General features: G+C 43.2%; 1 protein-coding gene across 9 annotated transcripts in view; it reads left to right on the top strand.

Moving 5' to 3' along the window:
• LOC138763639 (P-selectin-like) overlaps nucleotides 1–24,122 on the top strand; it is a 104,305-nt gene that overhangs the window by 16,031 nt on the left and 64,152 nt on the right. For 8 of the 9 annotated variants that reach the window (XM_069938125.1, XM_069938124.1, XM_069938122.1 and 5 more), the window contains exon 3: nucleotides 9,854–10,240. The exons of the other annotated variant lie outside the window; for it this stretch is intronic. In XM_069938125.1, coding sequence (XP_069794226.1) covers nucleotides 9,854–10,240 — 387 coding nt within the window. The remainder of the gene's footprint in view (nucleotides 1–9,853; nucleotides 10,241–24,122) is intronic. 9 annotated transcript variants of the gene reach the window in all.

Below are 24,122 nucleotides of genomic sequence, written 5' to 3'. Positions count from 1 at the left end.
TTTAAGCCTTCTTCTATTCTATATAGATCCCTGTCCCTTTGCCTCATGTTCCTGTACCTCCTTTGCCACTTCCCTCTCGGCTTCTCCCAAGTACATTACAAGCCGGATCTTTTCAAACCCCAGCGGTACCTTCCCCTGACTCTGCAGCTCTTTCCATATCTGTTCGTACCGTTTCATAGCTTGTACCTCCTCTCCCTTCAGTAATCCTCCCAGTAATTGATTCCTTGTTCTTTCCCACTGTCGGTTTACAGATGGGGGAACCCATCTGTCTTCCCTGAACTTTTGCCATACATCCCCACTTACTCCTTCCATCTTACGTTCCGATTTTTAACCCTTCCGACTTCGTACTTCAATGGGTCTCTCCCCTGGTAGGATTTTGCCACCCTGCAATCTACTTCGTCCCTTCACACGTTATTATAAACACCCGCAGCACACTGTACACAATACTTAACCAATAACTATTACCCAAGATATACAATCCTTAAACAAATTCTTATTATACACTACTATAATACACTATCCTTAAACAAATACTTATTATACACTACTAAACCAAATAACTATAACACCATGTACCGTATTCTATTTGGCCAAGTGTCTACACTAATATCTCGAGATCTCTACTAGGGGCCTCTAACCCCGTTTTCTACAGGGGACTCTAACCCCCGTTTCTACAGGGGACTCTAACCCCCGTTTCTACAGGGGACTCTAACCCCCGTTACCTACAGGTGACTCTAACCCCCGTTACCTACAGGGGACTCTAACCCCCGTTCCTTACAGGGGACTCTAACCCCCGTTACCTACAGGGGCCTCTAACCCCCGTTACCTACAGGGGACTCTAACCCCCGTTACCTACAGGGGACTCTAACCCCCGTTACCTACAGGGGACTCTAACCCCCGTTACCTACAGGGGACTCTAACCCCCGTTACCTACAGGGGACTCTAACCCCCGTTACCTACAGGGGCCTCTAACCCCCGTTACCTACAGGGGACTCTAACCCCCGTTCCTTACAGGGGACTCTAACCCCCGTTACCTACAGGGGCCTCTAACCCCTGAAGTTTTATTCCTTGGCTTCTACTAGGACTTTTGCAGAGTAGTGACAACACACAATTTTATCGTTGCCAATAGCAGAACTTCGTTTAAACAGGCGTCTGCTTACCTTCTTTTGTTGAGTTGTCCCTTGTTGTTATCACCATACCACAATCGACCGTTGTGTCGTCTTTTTCTCTTCCGTCACTTCTCCATCTTCTTCACGTCGGGGTCACCAAATTGTCGGACTCTGGCTTTACCTTACCCTCAATTTAGTTATGTGTCATCTGAGTCCAGCGTGCTCGTTGAATGAAGTGATAGGAGAAGGTATTCGATTCAACAATCAGTTTATTATACAGCACAAGAATAAAACTTAACAGAGCTCTGGGTCAGTCGTTAGTTCATAGGTCACCTGCACAGTGAGCTATTCCCCAAGACTGACCCCTTTTGTCCAGTCTGCTCAGTTTATATAGCTACAATTTACCATACAGGACAAAAGTTGGCTTCCTTTGCTAGATTTTTACATAAAGTATATCACCAGCAATTTCCTTATTCTACAGTTTATCTCGGGTGTAGACCTCTTATCTTAAATCTTCCAGATCAGACCATCCTATTGTTTTGACCAGAAATCAATTCCTGCCCCAGATATTTCCAATCATCGTTCTGTTCCTGTCTGGCCAATGTCTTCTGTTCTCCTTAACACCTCCTCATGCCTTAATCTTCTTCCTAGACTGGCTTTCTATTCCCTTTGTTTCTTACAGGATATTCTTTGTTCTGGTCAGCTCTGTGTCTCCTGCGCCACTCAACACCTCCTTCAGTTTGAGCATTCCCCTCCTAAATCGTTTCATCCATTTCCTCTCCCTTGTATTTGGGTTCAGACAATTCTACCCCTACTGGACTCAGCCAACTCTGCTCCATGCTGTGATTGCCACCTAATTACCTTATATTTTTCCCTTAACCATGAAGTAAATATAAAAATTGTTGCATAGTCCTCTATTCCGTGATATTTTAGCCCCTAGATTCCAACAATATCTGTGAAAGAATTGTCACCTCTGCTGCCCCTATTCCAGGAGGACTTAATACATCGTGAGTAATTTAGGGATGTCCCAAAAACGGGGAACCAACAAGTAAACAATACAGTAAATGGTAAAAACAACATTACAGCACTTTTTCCCGGCGTAGTTTAGTTTTCAGATCAGAAGGATGAAGGACAGCATGCCCGGTGGAGGGTAGATTATCAATGTCTTTAGTCTGTGGTTCAGCAGCTCGTTTAATTTGTTGGATGTGGCTCCATTCCTTTTCTTTCGTTCGCACGGCAGTGTCTGTAATCAAAAGTACACAATAGGGGTCATCCCAGACAGGTTTCAGTTGGTGATCTTGCCATGTTTTTACATATACCCAATCACCAGGTTTAATAGAATGAATAGGATACTCCAGGGGTACATGAACTACAGCTATTTCCTCAGGTAATGTAAGAGCATCTAGAGATTGGACAATTAAGTTTTCATGGATCAACTTTTGTCCTTTTCCAGTTAAAATTCCCCGCTCTTTCCAGATCTTCCCAAAGGTGTGCACTACACCAAAAGCGTATTTTGAGTCCATGTAGACCGTGCCCACCTTGTTCTCTAGACCCTGGAGAGCTCTACAGAGGGCATACAATTCACAAGATTGTGCTGACCAATGACCGGGAAGGTGACCGGCTTCAATCACTACTCCTTCTTTCCCATCCACTACACTATACCCGCTATAGCGAGTGCCATCAATGCAACGAGAAGATCCATCAATAAACCACCTTTCACCCTCCTGTAAAGGCTCATCGCTTAAATCCTCTCTAATTTTGGTCTGTAAATCTATTACCTCTAAACATACATGCTCTAACTCATTTATGGTATCGTCAGAATTTGGAGAAACCAAGAAAGCTGCTGGATTGTGTTCTTTATTCATAATCAGGGTCAAATCATCCCTATCCATTAGGATCGCTTCATATTTTAAAATTCTAGAGTCTGTGAGCCACCTTCCAGCACGTTGTAAGAGAATATTATGGACTGTGTGAGGGGTGTGAACTATCATTGGGGCACCAAACATAATCTTTCGTCCTTCCTCAACTAAAATAGATGTGGCTGCGATGGCTTGCACACACTCTGGCCAACCACGACAAACAGGGTCTAAAACTTTTGACAGAAAAGCAACTGGCTGTCTACAGCCTGCCCTCTCTTGTGTTAGTACTCCGGTGGCTACACCTCCTTTCGCATTGGTATATAGGTCAAATTGCTTATTTAGGTTGGGTAAAGCCAACACTGGGGCACTAATAAGGTGCTGTTTCACCAAGTTAAAATCTTTAATCTCTTCCTCTGTCCAGACAACAGCTTCGCCCCCTAGAATCGTGAGTTTATCATAGAGAAATCTGACCAGGCTAGAATAATTTTCAATCCAGATTCTACAGTATCCCACTAAACCAAGGAATTTCCCAAGTTCTTGGGCATTCTTGGGAGGGGGGATCTGTAGAATACCACATATCCTCTCTGGACTTATCTTCCTAGTTCCCTGACTTACCAGATGACCTAAGTATTTAACTTCTGATTGAACAAATTGTAATTTGGATTCGCTCACCCTGAGACCCTTATTCTCCAGAAAATTCAAAAGTTCAACAGTATACTGTTTAACTAATTCGTAAGTTTTTCTCGTAATTAACAAATCATCAACATATTGTATCAACTGACAATTCTCTCTCCGAGGAGCCTCATCTAGTATTTGTTCTAAGACCTGGTCGAAAGCCCTGATGAAGGATCGTCCACCGGTATTGATTCTTGCGTCCAGTAAAGGATTTTCCCATTCAAAGGCAAACATGTCTCTGCTCTCTGTTGCTAACGGACAGGTCCAGAAAGCATCTTTGAGGTCAATCACACTAAACCATTTACTATGGGGATCGATTTTACCCATTATTGTATAGGGATTAGGTACAACCGGGTGACGGGTGAGAATAATTTTGTTCAGCTCCCTCAAGTCCTGCACTAATCGATAGGTACCGTCTGGTTTTTGGACAGGTAAAATTGGGGTATTAAAAGGTGACATACAAGGTTCGAGTATACCATCTTTCACCAACTGGTCAATTACTGGCTGCAGCCCCTTTCGGCCAGCCATAGGAATTGGATACTGTTTTCGTCTAATTACCTGTTCAGGATCTTTTAAAGTAACTTGCAGGGGAGGAATATCTAACACTCCTCTGTTGCCTCTTTCTGCCCATACTCCAGGATTTATTAGTTCTTGATCTTCCTCGCTTAATACATACAATTGAACCCTGATACCTGATTCCTGTGGTCTGGTGCCGATAGCCAATTGGTCCTGTAAATCTCGTCCTAACAAACAAACTCCAGCTTGGGGAACTAGTAAAATATCCTCTGTTATTACCTTTTCTCCCATTTGTATTCTTACATCTCTTAATACAGGGACTGTAAAGTCTCTTCCTCCTACTCCCAAAATCATCACGGTCCCCTCTATCTTAACACCCTCGGGTGGTTGTAAAATACTAGACCGGGCTGCTCCAGAATCTACTAAAAATACCATCTTGTCACTGTGGGGTCCTATGCTTAAATTTACCAATGGTTCTCCGTGCAGCCCCACGGTGTGTATTGACTGAGAAACGTGACCCCCCCTATTCATAATCTGCTTCCATCTGTCAGACTCTGGCTTTACCCTACCCTTAATTTAGTCTATCCGCCCGGAGAGTTGTGGGTGGCGGCCCCGGTCCGGGCACAGGGAGAGCGGCGGCGGCCTCGGCCCCGGTCCGGGCAGTATGGACCAACCTAAGAGGGGAGGTAGACCCCTCCAGCCCGGGTAAGAAACCTGCATAGGAGAAGGTCACTCCGATATAAAACCTACGACCCAAGGACCTCGCTGCCACGTCCCAGCTTGCTTGGCCACGGCACACGAACCATGGGTGTAAAGGGTGGGGCCAGTACTGTGCGCACTGCACTCCACCTAAAAGCTCCTTTGCGCAGGCCCGAGGACAGGTCCACGTCCTCCCCCTCCACGTCCTCCCCCTCCACGTCCTCCCCCTCCACGTCCTCCCCCTCCACGTCCTCCCCCTCCACGTCCTCCCCCTCCACGTCCTCCCCCTCCACGTCCTCCCCCTCCACGTCCTCCCCCTCCACGTCCTCCCCCTCCACGTCCTCCCCCTCCACGTCCTCCCCCTCCACGTCCTTTAAATCTTCGTCCACGAAGCCAAGCCAAAGAATTTAGTCTATGTGTCGTCTGAGTCCAGCATGTTCGTTAAATGAAGTGAGAGGAGAATCAGTTTATTACAAAGCATAAGAATAAAGCTTAACAGAGCTCTGGTTCAGTCGTTAGTTCATAGGTCACCTGCACAGTGAGCTATTCCCCAAGACTGACCTCTACTGTCCAGTCTCTACAGTTTATATAGCTCAACCTTATACAGAACAAAAGTTGGCTTTTGCTAGATTTCTTGCATAAGATTTATCACAAGTAATTTCCTGCTTTGCAGTTATCTGGGGGGGTAGAGCTCCCATCTTAATCCTCAAGGTCAGAATATCCTGTTGTTTTGATCAGAAATCAATTCATACCCCAGATATTTCTAATTATTTCTTTGTTCTCATCTGGCCATATTCTTCTGTTCTACTAAACATCTCCTTCTGTCTTAGCTTTTTACTGATTCCATTCTCTTTGTTTCTGACAGTCTCTGTCAGGATTCTTTTTGTTTGTGCTAATCAACACCTCCTTTTGCCATAACATTCCTACTAAATTGTTTCATACATATCCTCTCTTTTGTATTTTGGGAGCAGGCAATTCTAAACCTACTGTAATCAGCCAACTTCGCTAATACTGTGGCTGCCCCTTACTTACATTACTCTTTCCCTTCACCATGAGGTAAATATTAAATTGTTACATAGTACTGAATTCATGTATACAAACTGAATAGTACATAAGACATATTTTCTATGATTAATTAACCCCTATATTCCAACACATCAGTGCGTAAGATCGCGTCTCCCTGGCTTGCATTGGGCATTCTCTCTTAAAATTACACACCTCCAGACTAGTCAGGGGCACATTTACAAAACCGAGACCCCCTCCCATGGGAACTTCCTGTAAAGGTCTCATCCAGTTAGTTTTTGGCTTATTATGTCTAGGTTCCTGCTCTCTGGGAAATGAATCAAAGGGTTCTGCCCTTTCTTCCTGGAGGGTCTCACACTGCTCTGAATTAAAATCGCCTCTCTCTCTTGTCAATAGAGGTGGTAATCGAGTACTTTGTGAAGGGTCATTATACCACCCCTACTTTCTTATCCTTTCTTTAGCTGTGGGGGAGGAGGGGAAGGTGCAGAAGGGTAGAGCATAGTGGGGGGTGGGGGAGGGGGGGAAAGATAGGAGCCGGCATAGGAGGAGCATAAGGTGGAGGAAGGGAATGTAACACATCCCATCCTTGTGTTTCAGGGACAAAAGGTTCCTTATCTTTCTTGTCCTTGCATTCCTTTTCATTCAAAACCAGTTGATCAAACGATCCCCTGAGCCAGCAGGCTGCATATTCTCTGCTCTCAAGATTATTTCTTTGGTTTTGATAGAGCCAGATGTTCAATGCTTGACACATCCAGTCATCCTTGGATCCGAGCTTTGGCCAATATACAGAGCTCCCTTTAATATACAGAGCTCCCCTTAATCGGGCTTTTAACCCATTCCAAACAACAATATGTGACCATGGTCAGTTTGTCCTTCCCACGGGTTCTCCCCGCACCCCAATCAGATAACATTAATCCTAACGGACTTTGCTTGGTTATCTGATCCTCTCATCCTTCACTAGGACTCTTTTCCTTACTACTCACACCTCCCATATGTCGGACTCTGGCTTTACTTTACTCTTAATTTAGTCTATGTGTGGTCTGAGTCCAGCGTGTTCTTTGAATGAAGTGATAGGAGAAGGTATTCGATTCAACAGTCAATTTATTACACAGCACAGGAATAAAACTTAACAGAGCTCTGGGTCAATCGTTAGTTCATAGGTCACCTGCACAGTGAGCTATTCCCCAAGACTGACCCCTATTGTCCAGTTGGCTCAATTTATATAGATCAACCTTATCATACAGAACAAAAGTTGGCTTCCTTTGCTAGATTTCATTATCATACAGAACAAAAGTTGTCTTCCTTTGCTAGATCTTTTTTCATAAGGGTTATCACAAGTCATCTCCTGTTTTGCAGATATCTGGGGTGTAGCGCTCCCATCTTAATCCTCCAGGCCAGACTATCCTGTTGATTTGATCAGAAATTAATTCATCCCCAGATATTTCTAATCACCATTCTGTCCCTGTCTGGCCAATTTCTGCTGTTCTCTTTAACACCTCCTCATGCCTTAATCTTCCTCCTAGACTGGTTTTCCATTCCCTTTGTTTCTTGCAGGCCATTCTTTGTTCTGGTCTGGCCTGTGTCTCCTGTGCTACTCACCACCTCCTTTAGTTTGAGCATTCCTCCTAAATCGTTCTATGCATTTCCTCTCCCTGTATTTGGGAGCAGACCATTTTGCTCGGCCAACTTTGCTCCATGCTGTGATTGCCACTTAATCACATTCCTCTTTTCCCCTGAACCATGCAGTAAATAAACACTTATTAATTAATAATTTCTTTCATAATGTTTTAACCCCTAGATTCCAACACATACTAACAGGTAAGTAAAATTTCTCTTACTGAGGTCCAGTAGCTAGTTCTAGCGCGCTTCCTTAACGTCCTCTCGTTGTTTGTTCTCAATGCCTCTTCTCGGATATCACTCGCTTCATCCACTGACCAGTCACCCTTTGTCCGTGAGTCCAGCTGAATCAGCTGGGGTGCACCTACCCCTGTTGTCGGGCACTCTGTCAGTGGAGGGAGTGGGATCCTGGACGAGTCCCCATTTGTTAGAAACAGATGTATCTTCACAGAAATTGCTCGAGACAAAAATTGAGAACAAAGAACATTTATTATACAACAATGCAAAGTTGTGTGCTTCCCCTTACCCTTACACACATACACTGGGGCTCACCCAACTTTTATACAGTTTATTTCAGTATAGGAATACCCTCCCTCTTACATTCTTCTGCCTCCTGGATAGGTTTGGCATTAGGCAATCCTGTCTGCCTACATGCTGTTTCTGTGAACTTGGAGGACCAGGGGGTATCTTGTCGGTGTCTCATCATGTCATTATCCCATTGTCCTTATTCACAATGTCTTTGTTCTAATTTACACTTTCCCAACTCTTCATATGTAGAACTTGCTAATCTAGGGCTTACTAATTACATATGCAAAACCTGCTTCTATCTAGGGCTAGAAGACCCTTATCTTATTCAGACTAACTCTACTTCCTACATTCTAATATCCATTTCTTATCCTGTTCATACTGGCTTTATTCATTTACCCATATATCTATATTAGTTTCCTCATCTTCATATTTTTATATCAGTTTTACTCATCTCTCACACCCCCCTTCCAGAATTTCTGCAGATTGGAGTGAGGGCCCAGGATTGACTGCACTTCACTGAGCAAATGCTCCAGCTGCTGTGTTATCATGGAGATCATCTGGAGTTTGCTTCCGTGCTGTGAACGGTTATATGGTTATACGGTTATATGGTTAAAGGGCGATGGAGAGGACTTTATGTAAAGTAAAAACAGATTAGATTCACAATCAGATCTATGTCACACCGTACATCCAAAGTGGAGAAATGGTGCGAGGAAAGAAGGGAAAATTTGAAAAAGATAGAAGGAGAAAAGATGTGGAGGGAATAAGAAAGGGAGTAGACAATGGATCATTAGATGATAGGTAAAAAGCTCAACTCTGAGTGAGTGGCTGAAGATTGAATTGAAATTTAATTCAGTTTTTAACCAAAGGGAGGTGGATACGGATGTCCAATCTAAGTTCTGTGTTCCACCTCCTCTCTCTCCCTTCCCATTCTCACACACCTTTCCCTCTCCCATTTTTTTTCTCTCAACCCGCCCCCTTTTTAGATTTCCCCGTTCCAAATTTCTACAGGGCAGCAGTTACCAGACATGGATAATAGATACTGTTGCATTTTGTGCCTGGAAGGGGCTCCCAGGTATGGTTCCCAGTGGAAGGTGCCACACGAGGTAGTGTGGCAGGTTGAATGTACCTTTAAAAAGAATCACAGAAGACTGAAAAGAAATCTGCCACATACCTGTATTTTTTAAAATTTGCTTGTGTGATGAACACTGATTTGCATTCACTTCCATTCTTCAGCGGTTATCTGGGGTGACTTTGGAGCTCTCCTGCATGACAAAGACATACAAGTTGTAGATTAATTGGCGTCTGAACAAATGTCTGTTGTGTAGATGATGACATCTGTAATGTAGATGGGGGAAGGAGAGCTGAGGAAGATTGAAGAAGAAAAAGTACAGCTGGGGTTTGATGGTAGAAAGGACACAATGGACTGATTCTTCTGCTTCTTTGTTGTATGGCCCTCTGGCATTGCTATGTCATTATTTGTTTATGCAGTGGTTTTCAAACTTTTTCTTTCCACTTATACCACCTTAAGTATTCCCTATGCCATAGGTGCTGTGATTAGTAAGTGATTACTTAAGGTGGTATGTGAGTGGGAAAAAAAAGTTTGAAAATCACTGATTTAATCTGTTTTTCTGCTAAATTAGGGCTCATTGATGGCAATCAATTGACAGCTGTGTTTTCAAATAATGCTCATCAGTTAACTGTATACATCAAACCTTGTGCTTACTTTGCGGGGGGTGGTGGGGGGGGATTCATCAACCCTTTCATGCAGGGAGCAATTTTGCAGAAATACAAGCTAATGAAAATATTCGCACAATTTTTGGTTTACAGAAATTTTGATGTCAGGACGTGTGCATGGTTGGATATACCACTACTCTAATAAAACCAGGAATTGGAAGAATGCACGGAAATGGTGTCAACATAATTACACTGACATGGTGGCAATACAGAATATGGAAGAAAACAGGTATCTGATGGAATATTTGCCCAAGGGATCTGCTCACGTCTGGATTGGTTTGAGGAGGATACACAACATCTGGACCTGGATCGGAACAAATCGTACAATAAAGAGTGAGGCTATGAACTGGGCTCCAGGTGAACCCAACAATAAAAAGAAAAGGGAAGACTGTGTGGAGATGTATATCAAGGTGGCATCAAATGCGGGAAAGTGGAATGATGAGCCTTGCCTGAGAAAAAAGAGACCACTGTGTTTCCAAGGTATATTTTTTAAAAAAATGCATTTTTGGGTCTAGGTTTAATATCACCAAGAATATCTCAGAACTTTTAATTACCGTTGAAATTATTGGACCAGAGCCTGAGAGCCCAACATTTGCACAGAAAATGACTCCGCCAGCTTGCCCAAGCTGATCCACCACCAACTCAGCTCACACGGCCCACCCTGTACCCCTGGTTCAGCTTGTCCTAGGCCATCCAGAACCCTGGCTTGGCTTGACCCAGCCCGTCCCTCAACAACCCTGGCTCAGCTCGCATGGACCATCCTGTACCCCCAGCTCAGCTCGTCCCAGCCCACCTGGTCCCCCGGCTCGGCTCGGTCTGCACCCCTGGCTTGACTCAGCCCGCACCGGTCCACCCCGTCCTGCACCACCCACAGCTCAGACGGCATCGGCCCACTCTGCATCCATGGCTTGGCTCGTGCTGGCCAGCCCTGCACCCCCGACTGATCTCCATCAAGATGGAGGAGCTTTTGGCCCAGCATTGTGGCTCATATCTGACACTCCCATACCCAAACAGGTTTTTTTAAACAATATCCACATGGAATTTGTTTTTAAGAATAAACATTAAAAATAGAAACAAACATATTTTTCCCAATTAAAAAAAAATGCCCATAAGCAGAACTGTCTTGACGTTAACTGTGAGTAAACGATCCTATCCTCGCTGGCGTCTCTGCCTCAAGACCCCCAGCTTACCTGCCTTTTAGATGGCTACATGATCCAATCCATGCTACAAACTTGCACAGGCAAGGCTCTTGAACTCTTCCTCTGCTACATTGATGACTACATTGATGCTGCCTCATTCACCTGTGAAGAGTTCATTAATTTTATCCATTACACTGCCAAATTCCACCCGGACCTCAAATTCACTTGCTCCATTTCTAGCAACACTCTCCCTTTTCTCAGTTTCTCCATCTCCACCTCAGGAGACAAACTCTCGACAGACATTTTCTCCAAACCCACCAATTCCCAGTTTACCTTGACTACACCTCTTCATAACCTGTCCTCTCTAAGGATTCCACTCATTTCGCAGAATTCCTCCATCTCCATCACATCTCCTCTCAGGATGAGGTCTTCCAAGTCAAATCATCCAAGATGTCCTGCTTCTTCAAACAATGTGGCTTCCCCTGCACCAGCATCAACTCAGCCCTCACCGGCATATGCTCAATTTCCCATACATTTACCCTAGTCCCTCAGCTCCCAAATGCAACTTTGACAGGATTCCCCTTGTTCTCATCCAGCATCCCACCAGCCTCAGCATTGAAAATATCATCCTCCACAATTTCCACAATCTACAACATGGTCTTTCCCTCCACATTCTGCCATGACTGCTCCCTACATGACTCCCTCATCCACTCATCCCTTCCCACCAATCGCCCCCTTGGTACCTACCCTTGTCTCCATGGAAAATATTACATTTGCACCTACATTTCCTCCTTTACCACCATTCAGGGCCCCAAACAGACCTTCCAAGAGAAGCAACACTTCACTTATGAATCTGCAGGTGTCATCTATTGCATCTGGTGGTCCTGTCGTGGCCTCCTCTACATCAGCGAGACTGGGCACAGAGAATGCTTTGTTGAGCATCTTCGCTCTATCTGCTTTAATCTCCAGTGCCACTCCATTTCAAATCCCCACATCATTCTCAAGGCGATATGGTCTTGTGCACTGCCAAACTGAGACCACCCACGAATTGGAGGACAAACACTTCATATTCTGTCTGAGCACCCTCCAACCAGATGGCATTAACATCAACTTCTCTGGTTCATGTTTGCTTCCACTTCCCCCCCCCCCCCACCCCCACCCATTTTCTCTTTTTGTATCACTATGTCTCCTTTCTTCCAGCTCCACACCCTTTGTTCTCTCTCAGTCTTTCCCTATCCCTCTATATCCTTTCCTTCAGCTCAACATACATAGAGCTACCCTCCTCACCCAATCAATTCTCAGCATTTCCTTCTGCCTTCCTATCTATGTCCACCTCTGGCCTCTTGGTTATTAGCCTGTGCTCCTCCCCCTGTCCCTTCTTCCCTCCTCCCTCCACCTTTTTATTCAGGCATCTTCCTGTTTTTCGCTCATTCCTTGATGAAGGGCTCAAACCCGAAACATTGGTTATATATCTTTGCCTCCTATGGACGATGATGGACCTGCTAGTTTTGTGAATTTACAGGTTTGATACTAGTTAGTGTTTGAAACTACGTGAACATTTTGGTCAAAGATCAATGGCTGTTAACCTATTTGTCAATCTGCTCTCAATGGTATAATATGTGTCATACCCACACGACCAACTTCTGATGGATCCATTTAAGAACAGTTTTGCACCTGTTCTGATTGTGTTGCAATATAAATCAGTATCTCTGATTTCCACTTTTTCAAACCTCACCCGCAGACCTCACCTGTGATATGCCATAGATATGGACCAGTCAAGTATTATACCAATACAGGGCTTTTATTAACCACCTCTAACTGGCCAGTGGGAAAATATCTCCATCTGTTATACCAGTAGGGTGGAGTATCTCTACAGACAAAGCCAATAGCAAGCAATCAGTATAATAGGCCCCCCCATTACATCATCACATTCACCCCCTTCCCAAGATTGACCAATTTTAATAAAATGCAATAAGAGCAAACGAAAAAATTTACAGAAGAGCAAGGGTTACAAATAGAATAAATGAGAATACAGAGTAAAAAAACAAGTTGCGATCCTTGAGAAAACACTCTGCAACTGAGCTCATTGTAATTATAGCAAAGATTAGAAATGGTCATAACATAGCCTTTGTGGAGGCTTTGATCTACGTAAAGGCACAGATGGGGGAGACTTATCTCCAACTGAAGGACTTTTGTTGGCAGGTGTGGAAGGGAGTGGAGAGCATGGAGAAAGGAATGTTGCTCCTCGAGCGTTTCTCGAGATGGGGAGGATAAAAAAGGAGTCAGGTCAGTGGAAGGGCTAGCAGGCTGCAGACCAGGAGAGGCTAGATCCCAAAGGGAAACAGTGTCCTTTCTTCCATCGGGAAAAATAACATGAGCATATTGCGGATTAGCATGAAGCAGTTGCACATGCTCGATGAGCGGGTCAGCCTTGCTGGGTCTAATATGTTTTCTTAACAAAACTTCTCCGGGTTTAGATAGCCAAGTTGGCAAAGTTGATCCAGTTTTCACTTTTCTAAGGAAAAGAAAAAGACGTTGGTGAGGAGTTTCATTGGTAGCTGTACAAAGCAAAGTACGGATTGGTTCAAAGCCTCCGGCAGCACCTCTTGCCAGCGGCTGGTGGGGAGACCTTATGATTTTAGTGCTAGAGTGACAGCTTTCCAGATTGTACCAATATTGTGCTCCACTTGACCATTACCCCATGGGTTATAGCTAGTTGTATGACTTGTAGCTATATCCCTATCAAGAAGGTATTGCCTAAGTTCAGAAGTCATGAAAGCTGACCCTCTGTCACTATGAATGAAGTTAGGACAACCAAAAATACTAAAAATCATATCAATAACAGAACTAGCAGAAACATCAGCACATGGTGTAGTGACGGGGAAATGAGAGAATTCATCAATGATGTTAAGGAAATAGGTATTCTTATTATTTAAGGGTAGTGGTCCTTTAAAATCTATGCTGAGGCGTTCAAATGGTCTAGACGCCTTAATCAACGTGGAAGCGTGGTTTACACTCTGCACAGACAGGACACTCGTGTAGTGCACGTCGAAAGAATCAAAGACTTGTTGATCTGAACCAAGGCTTTTATTAACAAAAAACTGGAGCGTATCACATGTAGGTCGACCAGTCCAGAATGATCTGGATCTGGCTAGGAGCAACCCTTTAAGACCTGCCAGTAGGCATGGCTATGTTCTCAGCCAGTCACAGCCATCTTATACTACAATATACACATATATACATCAGTGATAGAATCCATACTATCACATTCACCCCTTCTTTGAGAACTGACCCTGGGATGAATGGAGGGGCTTTAAGAAAAAAAAGGGGGGAGAGAAAAAGACTGGCAGGAGGTGAGGGGCTGTAGTGGTTGGGGGACCTGATCATCCGGTACGACTGGCGTAGTGCTGGGAATGGGGCCGCTGGAATAGAGTCGCTGGAGGGATCATTGGGTGCGTACATCGCCTCGCTCAATTCCCCAACGGCATTGTCGGAATGCTGGCCCGAGTTGTTGCCACTACCACTGGTGGGGTGGTGCTGATCCCTATGTTCCAGCAAGTGACCTAGGGGAGAAGGATTTGGAGGTGGTTGGGTTCGGAGAGGTGCTGGGTTTGATCTGGCTTGGGCTAGGTCCCTTACTGAGACAATGTCCTCCCGCCTGTCCAGGTACTCAATGTAAGCATAATGTAGGTTCACATGGAGTAGCATCACCCAGTCAACCAGAGGGTCATTCTTTGAGTACTGGACATGGCGTCGCAGGAGGACAGGTCCAGGATCAGTGAGCCACACCGGCGTGGTTGTTCCAGATTCGAATTTCCTTGGGAAAGAGAACATCCTTTCATGGGGAGTGGTGTTCGTCGTGGTGCATAGGAGGGAGCGGATGGAATGTAGGGCACTAGTGAGTACGTCCTGCCAGCGAGCGGTGGGGAGGCCTTTGGACTGGAGGGAAAGTGTTCTCTCTTTCGATCTGCCCATTACCGCGTGGGTTATAGGTGGTGGTCCTGCCTGAAGCAATACCACGCTCAAGGAGGTACTGCCACAGCTCCACGGTCATAAATGAGGACCCTCGGTCACTGTGGATGTAACTGGGGTACCCGAAAATGGTGAAGATGCTGTGCAAGGCCTCTATGACTGAGGAAGTGAATGGGAAGTGAGAGTACTCGTCGATCACCATAAGAAAGTAAGTGTTACGGTTGGTCAACTGTAGGGGCCCCTTGAAGTCCACGCTTAGACGTTCAAATGGCTGGGTGGCTTTGATGACATGGGTGTTCTCTGGGCGGAAGAAGTGGGGCTTGAACTCAGCGCACACTGGGCAGGTTCGGGTCATGGAGCAAATCTCCTCGACCGTGTAGGGCAGATTGTGAGCCTTAATGAAGTGTGTGAACCTAGTGACCCCCGGATGTCAGAGCTCCTCGTGGAGTTGGTGCAAGTCCCCCTGGAGAGCGTGTCTGGTGCTTACTAGGCCGGTACAGTATGCCATAATTGAAGGTGGAGAGTTCGATTCTCCACCTAGTGATCTTGTTGTTCTTCATCTTACCTTGCTGGGTGCTGCTAAACATGAACGAGACCACGTGTTTGTGGGTCAGCAGTGTAAAGCGCCTGCCAGCGAGGTAGTGCCTCCAACGACGTACCAATTCGACTATGGCCTGGGCCTCCTTCTCGACAGAGGAGTATCGGCTCTTAGGGCCCTGGAGGGTCCTGGAGAAGAAGACTACTGGCTGGCCGGCCAGCCTGGTTCAGGGTGGCCGCCAGTGCAAAATCGGATACACCACTCTCTACTTGGAATGGAATGGACTTGTCGATGGTGTGCAGTGTTGCAGTGGTGATGTCCGATTTGATGCGGTCGAAGGCTGCTCTGGCTTCGGTTGACAGGAGAAAGGAGGTGGTCTTGATAAGTGGCCATGCCTTGTCGACGTAGTGTGGAACCCATTGGGCATAGTACGAAAAGAAGCCCAGGCAGCATCTGAGTGCCTTTTGGGTGTGAGGGAGTGGCAGGTCCATGAGAGGGTGCATGCAGTCAGGGTTCGGCATTACCACTCTGTTATCCACCATGCAACCTAGAATTGTGAGCCGAGTGGTCCGGAAGACACATTTATCGAAATTGTAGGTTAAGTTCAGCTGATTTGCTGTATGAAAAAATTTCTCGAGGTTGGCATCATAATCCTGCGTGTCATGGCTGCAGATAGTGACGTTGTCCAGATACAGGAAAGTAGCTGTTAGCCCATTCTGGTCTACCATCTGGTCCATTTCTGCTGGAAAACCGCAATGCCATTCGTGACCCCAAAGGGTACCCTGAGGAATTGGTACAGCCACCCGTTCACTTTGAAGGCCGTGAAAAGTCGATCTTCTTGGCGGAAAGGGAGCTGGTGATAGGCCGAACATAGGTCAATGGTGGAGAACACACGGTATTGGGTGATCTGATTCACCACATCCGTGATCCATGGGGGTAGGGGGGGCTATGCGTCCAGAAGCGTGAAGCGGTTGATTGTCTGGCTGTAGTCAACCACCATCCACAGCTTCTCCCCGTTTTTAACAACCACCACCTGTGCCCTCCATAGATGAGCTGGGTTCAATAATGCCCTTGTCCAGCAGTATGTGCACCTCACTTGTGATGAACTTCCAGTCCCCAAAGTTATACTGCTGGCTTTTGGTGGCCACTGGTTTCTAGCTAGGGGTGAGGTTTGCGAAGAGTGCTGGAGGAGCGACCCGGAGGGTGAAGGGGCTACAAGTGGAGCGCCGGGGTGCGGGGGCTGGTGTGTGGGCTGTCGCTGGCAGGAGGCCTCTGGAGTGGAGTGGTTACAGACGGAGAGTGGGGAGTGGGGCACCCCATAATGCAGGGAAACAGTTCGGAACTGGCACTGAAAATCCAATCCCAGCAATACAGGTGCGCACAGTTGAGGGAGAACTAACAGCTTAAAAATCAGTAAATGTGATGCCCTGGACTTTCAGGGTCACCACACAATACCACTTTATCCCAGTTGAGTGTGATCTGATTGCCAATAAAATCTTTTGGTCATTGGGGATAATGACCAGTCCACAATGTTGGGCCAGGTCTGGACGGAAAATACTCTCCATTGACTCCGAGTCAAATAAGTAATTAGTACAGTGTTGGTGCACTTTAATCAATGCCATCACTTTTGTGAGGGGTTGAGGGCAGTCCTGGTCCAGGGTTACTGATGCAGCAACCTGTGCTGGGGTCTGTGGAGTCTTGCATGATGACGTCATGCAGTGTCAGGCCTGAAGTGCACTACATGTGTGTGGTGACGTCACTGGAGCAGTCGGGCTGGAGCTGTCGGTGGTGAATGGCTGGGGTTGCTGTTTGCAGCCAGCTGGGGCCGTCGGGCTGTCAATGGTAAGTGCTGAGAGCCACTGCTTGCAGTCGGCGGTGGGACGGTCGGTCAGGCAGTCGATGGCGGTAGCCGCAGTGGGTACCGGGTCAATAGCATCAGCTGGTACCTGGTCGGTGGCAGCAGTCGCTGAAGTCAGGGCCAGAGCGGCCGTCACCGGGATCAGAGCTGGGGCGGTCGTCACCGGAGTCGAAGCTGAGGTGACCGTTACTGAGGTTGGAGCTGGAGGTGGGGCAGCTGTTGCTTCGGGTGGGCAGTCCAAGCGGGCCAACGTCATCGCAGCAAGGGTGGAATGTCCCTTCCGTGCGTGGTGCCTAGGTTGCGATGTCAGGCACTACCATGCGATTGAGCCTTTACTCTCATTGGACGAAAGCTCTGATGATGAGAAGTTTGAATGAGGGGATAGTGTTTGGGCCTCACACGAGACACTGTGTTTGGTGGTGGCCATTTTGGAGTAATAGTGGCCGTTTTTAAGGCACTTCTGGAACCTGGCTTTCCTTGCAGGACACTGGGACATGCTGTGCTTGTCCCTCCCGCAGAAGTAGCACCAGAGTCGCTTCAGGCAGGGTAGCAGCAGCAGCCAGGCCATCAGAGGGATGTGGGGTATCCTATTCACTTCATAGCATGGGGTCCAGCCCTGAGAGTAAGCATCCATACTTAAGACTGCAGCCTCCATCGTCTCTGCGATCTGGGTTGCATCCACTAGGTTTTCTTCCCTGTGCTCTAGTAGGTGCTGCCTCATCTCATTCGATCAGATCCCGGCCACATAAGCATCCTGAATGAGATCATCGGTGGTCTCAGCTGCGGTTCTGTCTGTGCAGGCACAGACACTGCCCAGCAACCTTAGTGCTTGGAGGTAAGCTCTACAGGACTCTCTGGGCAGTTGCCTCCTGGTCGCTAGCTTGTACTGGGTGTAGACCCTGTTCACAGGTCGCTCGTAGAGTTCTTTCAGCACCTTCATGACTACTGTGTAGGTGGCTGCGTCCTGGATGCTCTCGGGGACACCATAGACATCAATACTAGCTGTTAATGGCCATCCTCCACCACGGCAGGGTCAGAATGCTGTAGGTAAGCCTTGAAACATCTCACCCAGTGTTTTAAGTCATTTGGGGTTGATGTTGAGGCGTTCTGGTTGCAGCATACACTCCAACCCTAGAAAAAGTTTTGTTAATAAAATTGTAGTGCACGTCGAAAGAAGCAAAGACTTGTTGATCCGAACCAAGGCTTTTATTAACAAAAGACTGGAGCGTATCACATGTAGGTCGACCAGTCCAGAATGATCTGGGTCTGGCTAGGAGCAACCCTTTAAGACCTGCCAGGAGGCGTGGCTACACACTCAGCCAATCACAGCCATCCTAAACTACAATATACACATATGTACATCAGAGATAGAATCCGTACTATCACAACTCATTAGTTAATTTCTTGACGTCTTCTAGTGAGTCCGGCAAATTGAGAGACTTCATATAATGATAAAATCTAGTGACCCCAGGGTGACATAATTAATCGTGAAGATATTTTAAACGGTCTAGTGGCAGACTTGCACAGGTCGTGCACGAAAGTGCGCCTGGAGGGTCATTGAATTTTCCTGAGCAATACAATATGTGATAATCATAAGTAGAAATTTCAATTCGCCAACGCATGATCTTATCATTTTTGATCTTGCTCCTCAATTTAGTGATGTAAGTGATTGATATCTGAGAAGAAGAATGGAAAATGGAATGGGAATCTGTCAAAGAGCTTGATTGATATTGATGATCCAGAGCAAGTTTTGGGATAAAATCAATGGGATTAAAATCAATGGGGATTTAGACTTATCATTTTACAAGTCCAATTGGGGGAAGAGAGTTCGCTGAAGCTTTGCGAAGTCATCTGCCACCTGTGGGGGGGGGGGGGTTATTTCTGTCCACACCCAGCTAAGTGGGGAGTTACTACTTTGTAGAGCTGTTTTGTTTAGTGACCATTTATCAAGGGAAGCTTTAAGATTAAATCTTTTTTTGAATTATTACAAGAGATAGAAAGGGGGGCTTTTAAGGGGAGTTTTAAGGGACTTTTTTGAGTTAGTAGAAGGGATAGAAAGTTAAGGGTTTTTTTGTATTTGTTGTTTGAGTTTAACTTGATAAAAATGTCTAATATAATTTTGCAATGTTTAATGTTCAGGGTTTAAATAATCTGATTAAGAGAAAATGTGTTTTAGCTTATGTAAAAAAGATAAAAGTTGACATTGCATTTTTGCAGGAGACTTATTTAACTGAAAAATAACACTTGAAATTGAAGAGGGATTGAGTTGGACATGTATCTTCATCTTCCTTTAAGTCAAAACCAAGAGGAGTGGCAGTTTTGATTCATAAGAAAATACCATTTGAACTTGTTTCTTTGTCAGAATCAGTTGGTCATATTTTAATGATTAATTGTAAATTGATTGTTGAGCCATGGTCTTTATTGAATGTGTATGCACCTAATGTTGATGATGAATAGTTTGTGTCTGAAGCTTTCTTAACTTTAGGTCAAGCTAAGGAGACTATTTTGATTTGGGGAGACTTCAATTGGGTGTTAGACCCATTATTGGATAAATTTCCAAAGGTTGTGAAAAAAATCAAAAGCAGCAGTTCAATTGATGTCCTTGATGAAAGATCTGAATTTGATAGAGGTCTGGAGAAGATTAAATCCTACTGAGAAAGATTTTTCATTTTATTCTTCACGTCATGATTCATTTTCTAGGATTGACTTTTTTTTAGCATCAGCACATTTGCAAGCACGTTTCACTCAAGCTGAATATAAGAGTAGGATAATTTCTGACCAGTCTTCGTTGTTTATTTCTTGTATGGGGCCGGAAGTTAATCAATCAATTTTTCGCTGGAGGTTTAATATAATGTTATTGAAAAAAAACAGAATTTGTAAAATTTATTAAGGATCAAATTGCTATTTATTTAGATTTGAATAAGAATACAGTCAGGAATAATTTTATTGTATGGAATGCTTTAAAGGCATTTCTACGTGGTCAAATCATTAGTTATGTATCAAAGGAAAATAAAAAAATTTCTGGTAGAGTCTCAGTTGTTGGAAAAACAAATAGCAGAGCTGGAAAAGGAATTTCAGAGGAATTCTACAGAAGATAATAAGTCTTTTTTGACAAAATTGAAGCTAAAATATAATATTTGCAAACTGACCGATTTGAACGTTTGATTCAAAGATCTAACCAACTTTATTACGAGTTAGGGGACAAAGCACAAAGTCTTGGCATGGCAATTGAAAACTGAACAAGTTTCAAGGATTATTAATGCTGTGAGGAAGGACAATTCAGTTATTTTTAAACCTCAGGAAATTAATGACCAATTTTTGTCATTTTATCAGAAATTATATGCTTCTGAGGGAGTGCGAGATGATATTGAAGTGTTTTTGTCAGAGTTAAATTTACCAATATTGAAGGAGGAGGATGTGAGAAAGTTGGATTCTCCTTTTACGGATTTAGAAATAAAGGATGTTATTCAACAAATGCCTAATGGGAAGTCACCAGGAGATGATGGGTTCGCTGCTGAATTTTATAAAGTTTTTTATGATGATCTGTCCTCTGTATTCATGGATGTTCTTAATCAGGTAACTCAGAAACAAGCTTTACCAGACTCACGTTTGAATGCAATAATAACAGTTATATCAAAAAAAAAGACAGAGACCCTTTGAAGGTTTCTTCTTATCGACCAATTTCTTTATTAAATGTGGATTATAAAGTAATAGCTAAATTATTAGCAAATAGATTAGCAAAGTATTTACCATGATTAGTACATTCTGACCAGGCTGGTTTTATTAAAGATAGGTATGCTTCAGATAATATTCTTAGAGTGGTTTCATTGATCAATGCTTCACGTCAGCAACCCAACCTACCAATGCTAGTATCATTAGATGCTGAAAAAGCTTTTTATAGGGTTGAATGGAATTTTTTATTTAAAGTTTTGGAGAAATATAAATTTGGACTCTTATTTATTGGTTGGGTGAAGGCATTACATAATAATCCTGTAACAAGGGTGGCGACAAATGGTCAAACTTCTTCCTTTTTTAAATTAACACGTTCAACTCATCAAGGTTGTCCTTTGTCACCAGCCCTATTTGTGTTGTTCATTGAAATGTTAGCTTAGGCTATCAGGCAGAATGAGAATATTACAGTTATAAGGATTGGACAGGATGAATATAAGATTAATTTATTTGTTGATGATGTTTTGATATATTTAACTAATCCGGATCAATCTTTAATTTATTTGCAAAATTGTTTATAATTATATGGTAAATTATCTGGATATAAAGTGAATTGGGATAAAAGTGAAATATTACCAATTTCTGAAGGAAATTACGATCAATCTAGACAAATTAGTAAATTTCGATGGACTGATAAAATTAAGTACTTAGGGATAATGATTGATGTAAATTTTCAATCATTGTATAATTTAAATTATGTACCATTAATGAGAAAGATTAAAGTGGATTTGATTAAATGGAAAGATTTACCTTTAACTTTAATAGGTTGATTAAATTCTATAAAGATGAATATTTTTCTGCAAATTCAAAATTTGTTTCATTCGATTCCTTGTTCTCTTCCGAAATCCTCTTTTCAAGATTTAAATAAAGTAGTTCAAGAATTTTTATGGAAAGAAAAATTAGCAAGAGTAGCGATGCATAAATTGACCTGGCAGTTATGCTTTGGGAGGTTTTCAATTACCTAATTTTTAAAATAATTATGAAACAGATCAATTAAGATTTATTAATCGTATGTTAGATATAATCGAACCCTCCTAGTTGGGCTCGGGTGGAATTAATTGGCTGTGATATTGGAAACTTGTCCCCATCAGTTTGTATTTAAATGGACTACTCTCTTACTACAGAAATATAATGAACTAATTTTGAAACATTTATTAGAAATTTGGACTAAAAGGAATTTATTAAAAAGGATCAAAAGATCCTATTATCAGTTCAAACCCCAATATATCAAAAAAAAATTGATTCCTTTTTCATTGAATAATAGAATTTTAGAAGATTGGTGGATTAAAGGAATAAAAAGATTGCAGGATTGTTTTGAAGAAGCTAAATTTTTATCAGTTAATCAGCTTAAAGAGAAATTTGGGATTTTAGAGAATTCTCTGTTTGTTTATTATAAAATTAGGGCATTAGTGAAAGATAATTTTGGAAGAGAAATGAAAATCTCTAAGTTAACTAAATTTAAATTTATGGTTTCATATTTTTCAGATAAAAGTTTTATATCAGAAATGTAGCATTATTACAAGATAAATGGTTAAAAAAATTAGATACATTTAGGATTAAATTGGAGCATGATTTAAGTTGAAATTAGTCAGGTGGTTGGGAAAATATGTGTTATGATGGGTTGACTAAATTAATTAATGGAAGATATAATATGATTAATTATAATTTTTTGCATCAGTAATATTCAACCCCTGAAAAATTGAAAAAATATGGATTTAGTAACTCAGATTTGTGTTTTAGGTGTGGATTACGTGTTGGAACATTTCTACATTCTGTTTGGTTTTGTGATAAAGTTCATCCTTTCTGGTTTAAAATTAAGAATTATCTTCAAAATTTGTTTAAAATTCAATTTCCTTTAGATCCCAAAAATTTTTTGTTAGGTTATTTTACTCTGTTAGTGGATTTGGGGTTGGATAAGTTTCAGACAGCGTTTATTCGTCTAACATTGACAGATGCTCATAAATGTATTGCTACATCTTGGAAAGATGAAGCGGAGTTAAATGTAGTTCGATGGCATCATGAGTTGAAGTTGTGTATCTATATGGAGAAAATAACATATAATTTACATAATAATTATGAATTTTTTTTTGTTAAGAATTGGACACCATATATGAATTTAGTAATATTGTAAATTACTGAATGTTTTTGTTTATTTTTAATGCTTCCCTTTAGGGATCTGTTGTGGGAGGGGGAGGGGGTGGGTTTGTTTTACTGTTTCATTATTAGACTACTTATTCTGTAAAAGTCTGTTTATTTTTATTGAAAAAATACTAAATAAAGTTAAAAAAAACAAAAAACAAGTAAGTGACAGATTTTTGATCAGTCAGCATTGTAAATTTCTTTCCAGCTAAAAAGTGTCTCCAGTAGCGAATGGATTCTACAATAGCCCGAGCTTCCTTTTCGATAGAGGTATGTCTTAAGTCTGGCCCGTGTAATGTCTGAGAGAAAAAGGCCACAGATCTTCTAGCTTGATTTAGTGTAGCTGCTGGCCCAATCTGACACATTGGATTCTACTTGAAATGGTAAATCAGTAGCTGACATTGTCGCTTTGGCTATATCCTTTTTGATGTTTTCAAAAGCACAGAGGGCTTCTTCAGAGAGGGGAAAACTAGTAGTTTTAAACAGTGGCCGTGCTTTATCTGCGGAGTTGGTCACCCAGTGAGTGTAATAGGAGAAAAACCCCAGGCAATGCTTGAGGGATATTTGTGTCGCAGGTGGGGGTAGTTCCATGAGTGGTCTTATTCTCTCTGGGTCAGAGCTAATCTCTCCATTACTCACTAGTATGGCTAAGGATTTAGTGTGGTATACACATTTGTCATTGTTCAGGGTTAAGTGCAGATGCTTGGCCACCTGGAGAAATGTTTGTAAGTTCCGATCGTGATCATTTAAGTCCTTGCCACATATAATGACATTGCCCAGATAAGGGTAGGTGTCTTTGAAGTTATGAGCACCTACTAGCTTATCCATCTCCCTTTGGAAAACTGATACACTGTTGGTAACTCCAAAAGGGATTCTTTTAAACTGGAAAAGTTTGCCACCTGCCTCAAAAGCAGTAAACTGCCTTTCATCTTTGTGAATAGGCACCTGATGATAAGCTGATTTCAGATCGATTGTGGAATATATTTT

The sequence above is a fragment of the Narcine bancroftii genome, chromosome 5 (genome assembly GCF_036971445.1).
Source record: "Narcine bancroftii isolate sNarBan1 chromosome 5, sNarBan1.hap1, whole genome shotgun sequence".
Taxonomy (NCBI): domain Eukaryota; kingdom Metazoa; phylum Chordata; class Chondrichthyes; order Torpediniformes; family Narcinidae; genus Narcine; species Narcine bancroftii.
The sequence above is the reverse complement of the archived record's forward strand: the minus strand, read 5'-3'. Positions and strand labels throughout refer to the sequence as shown.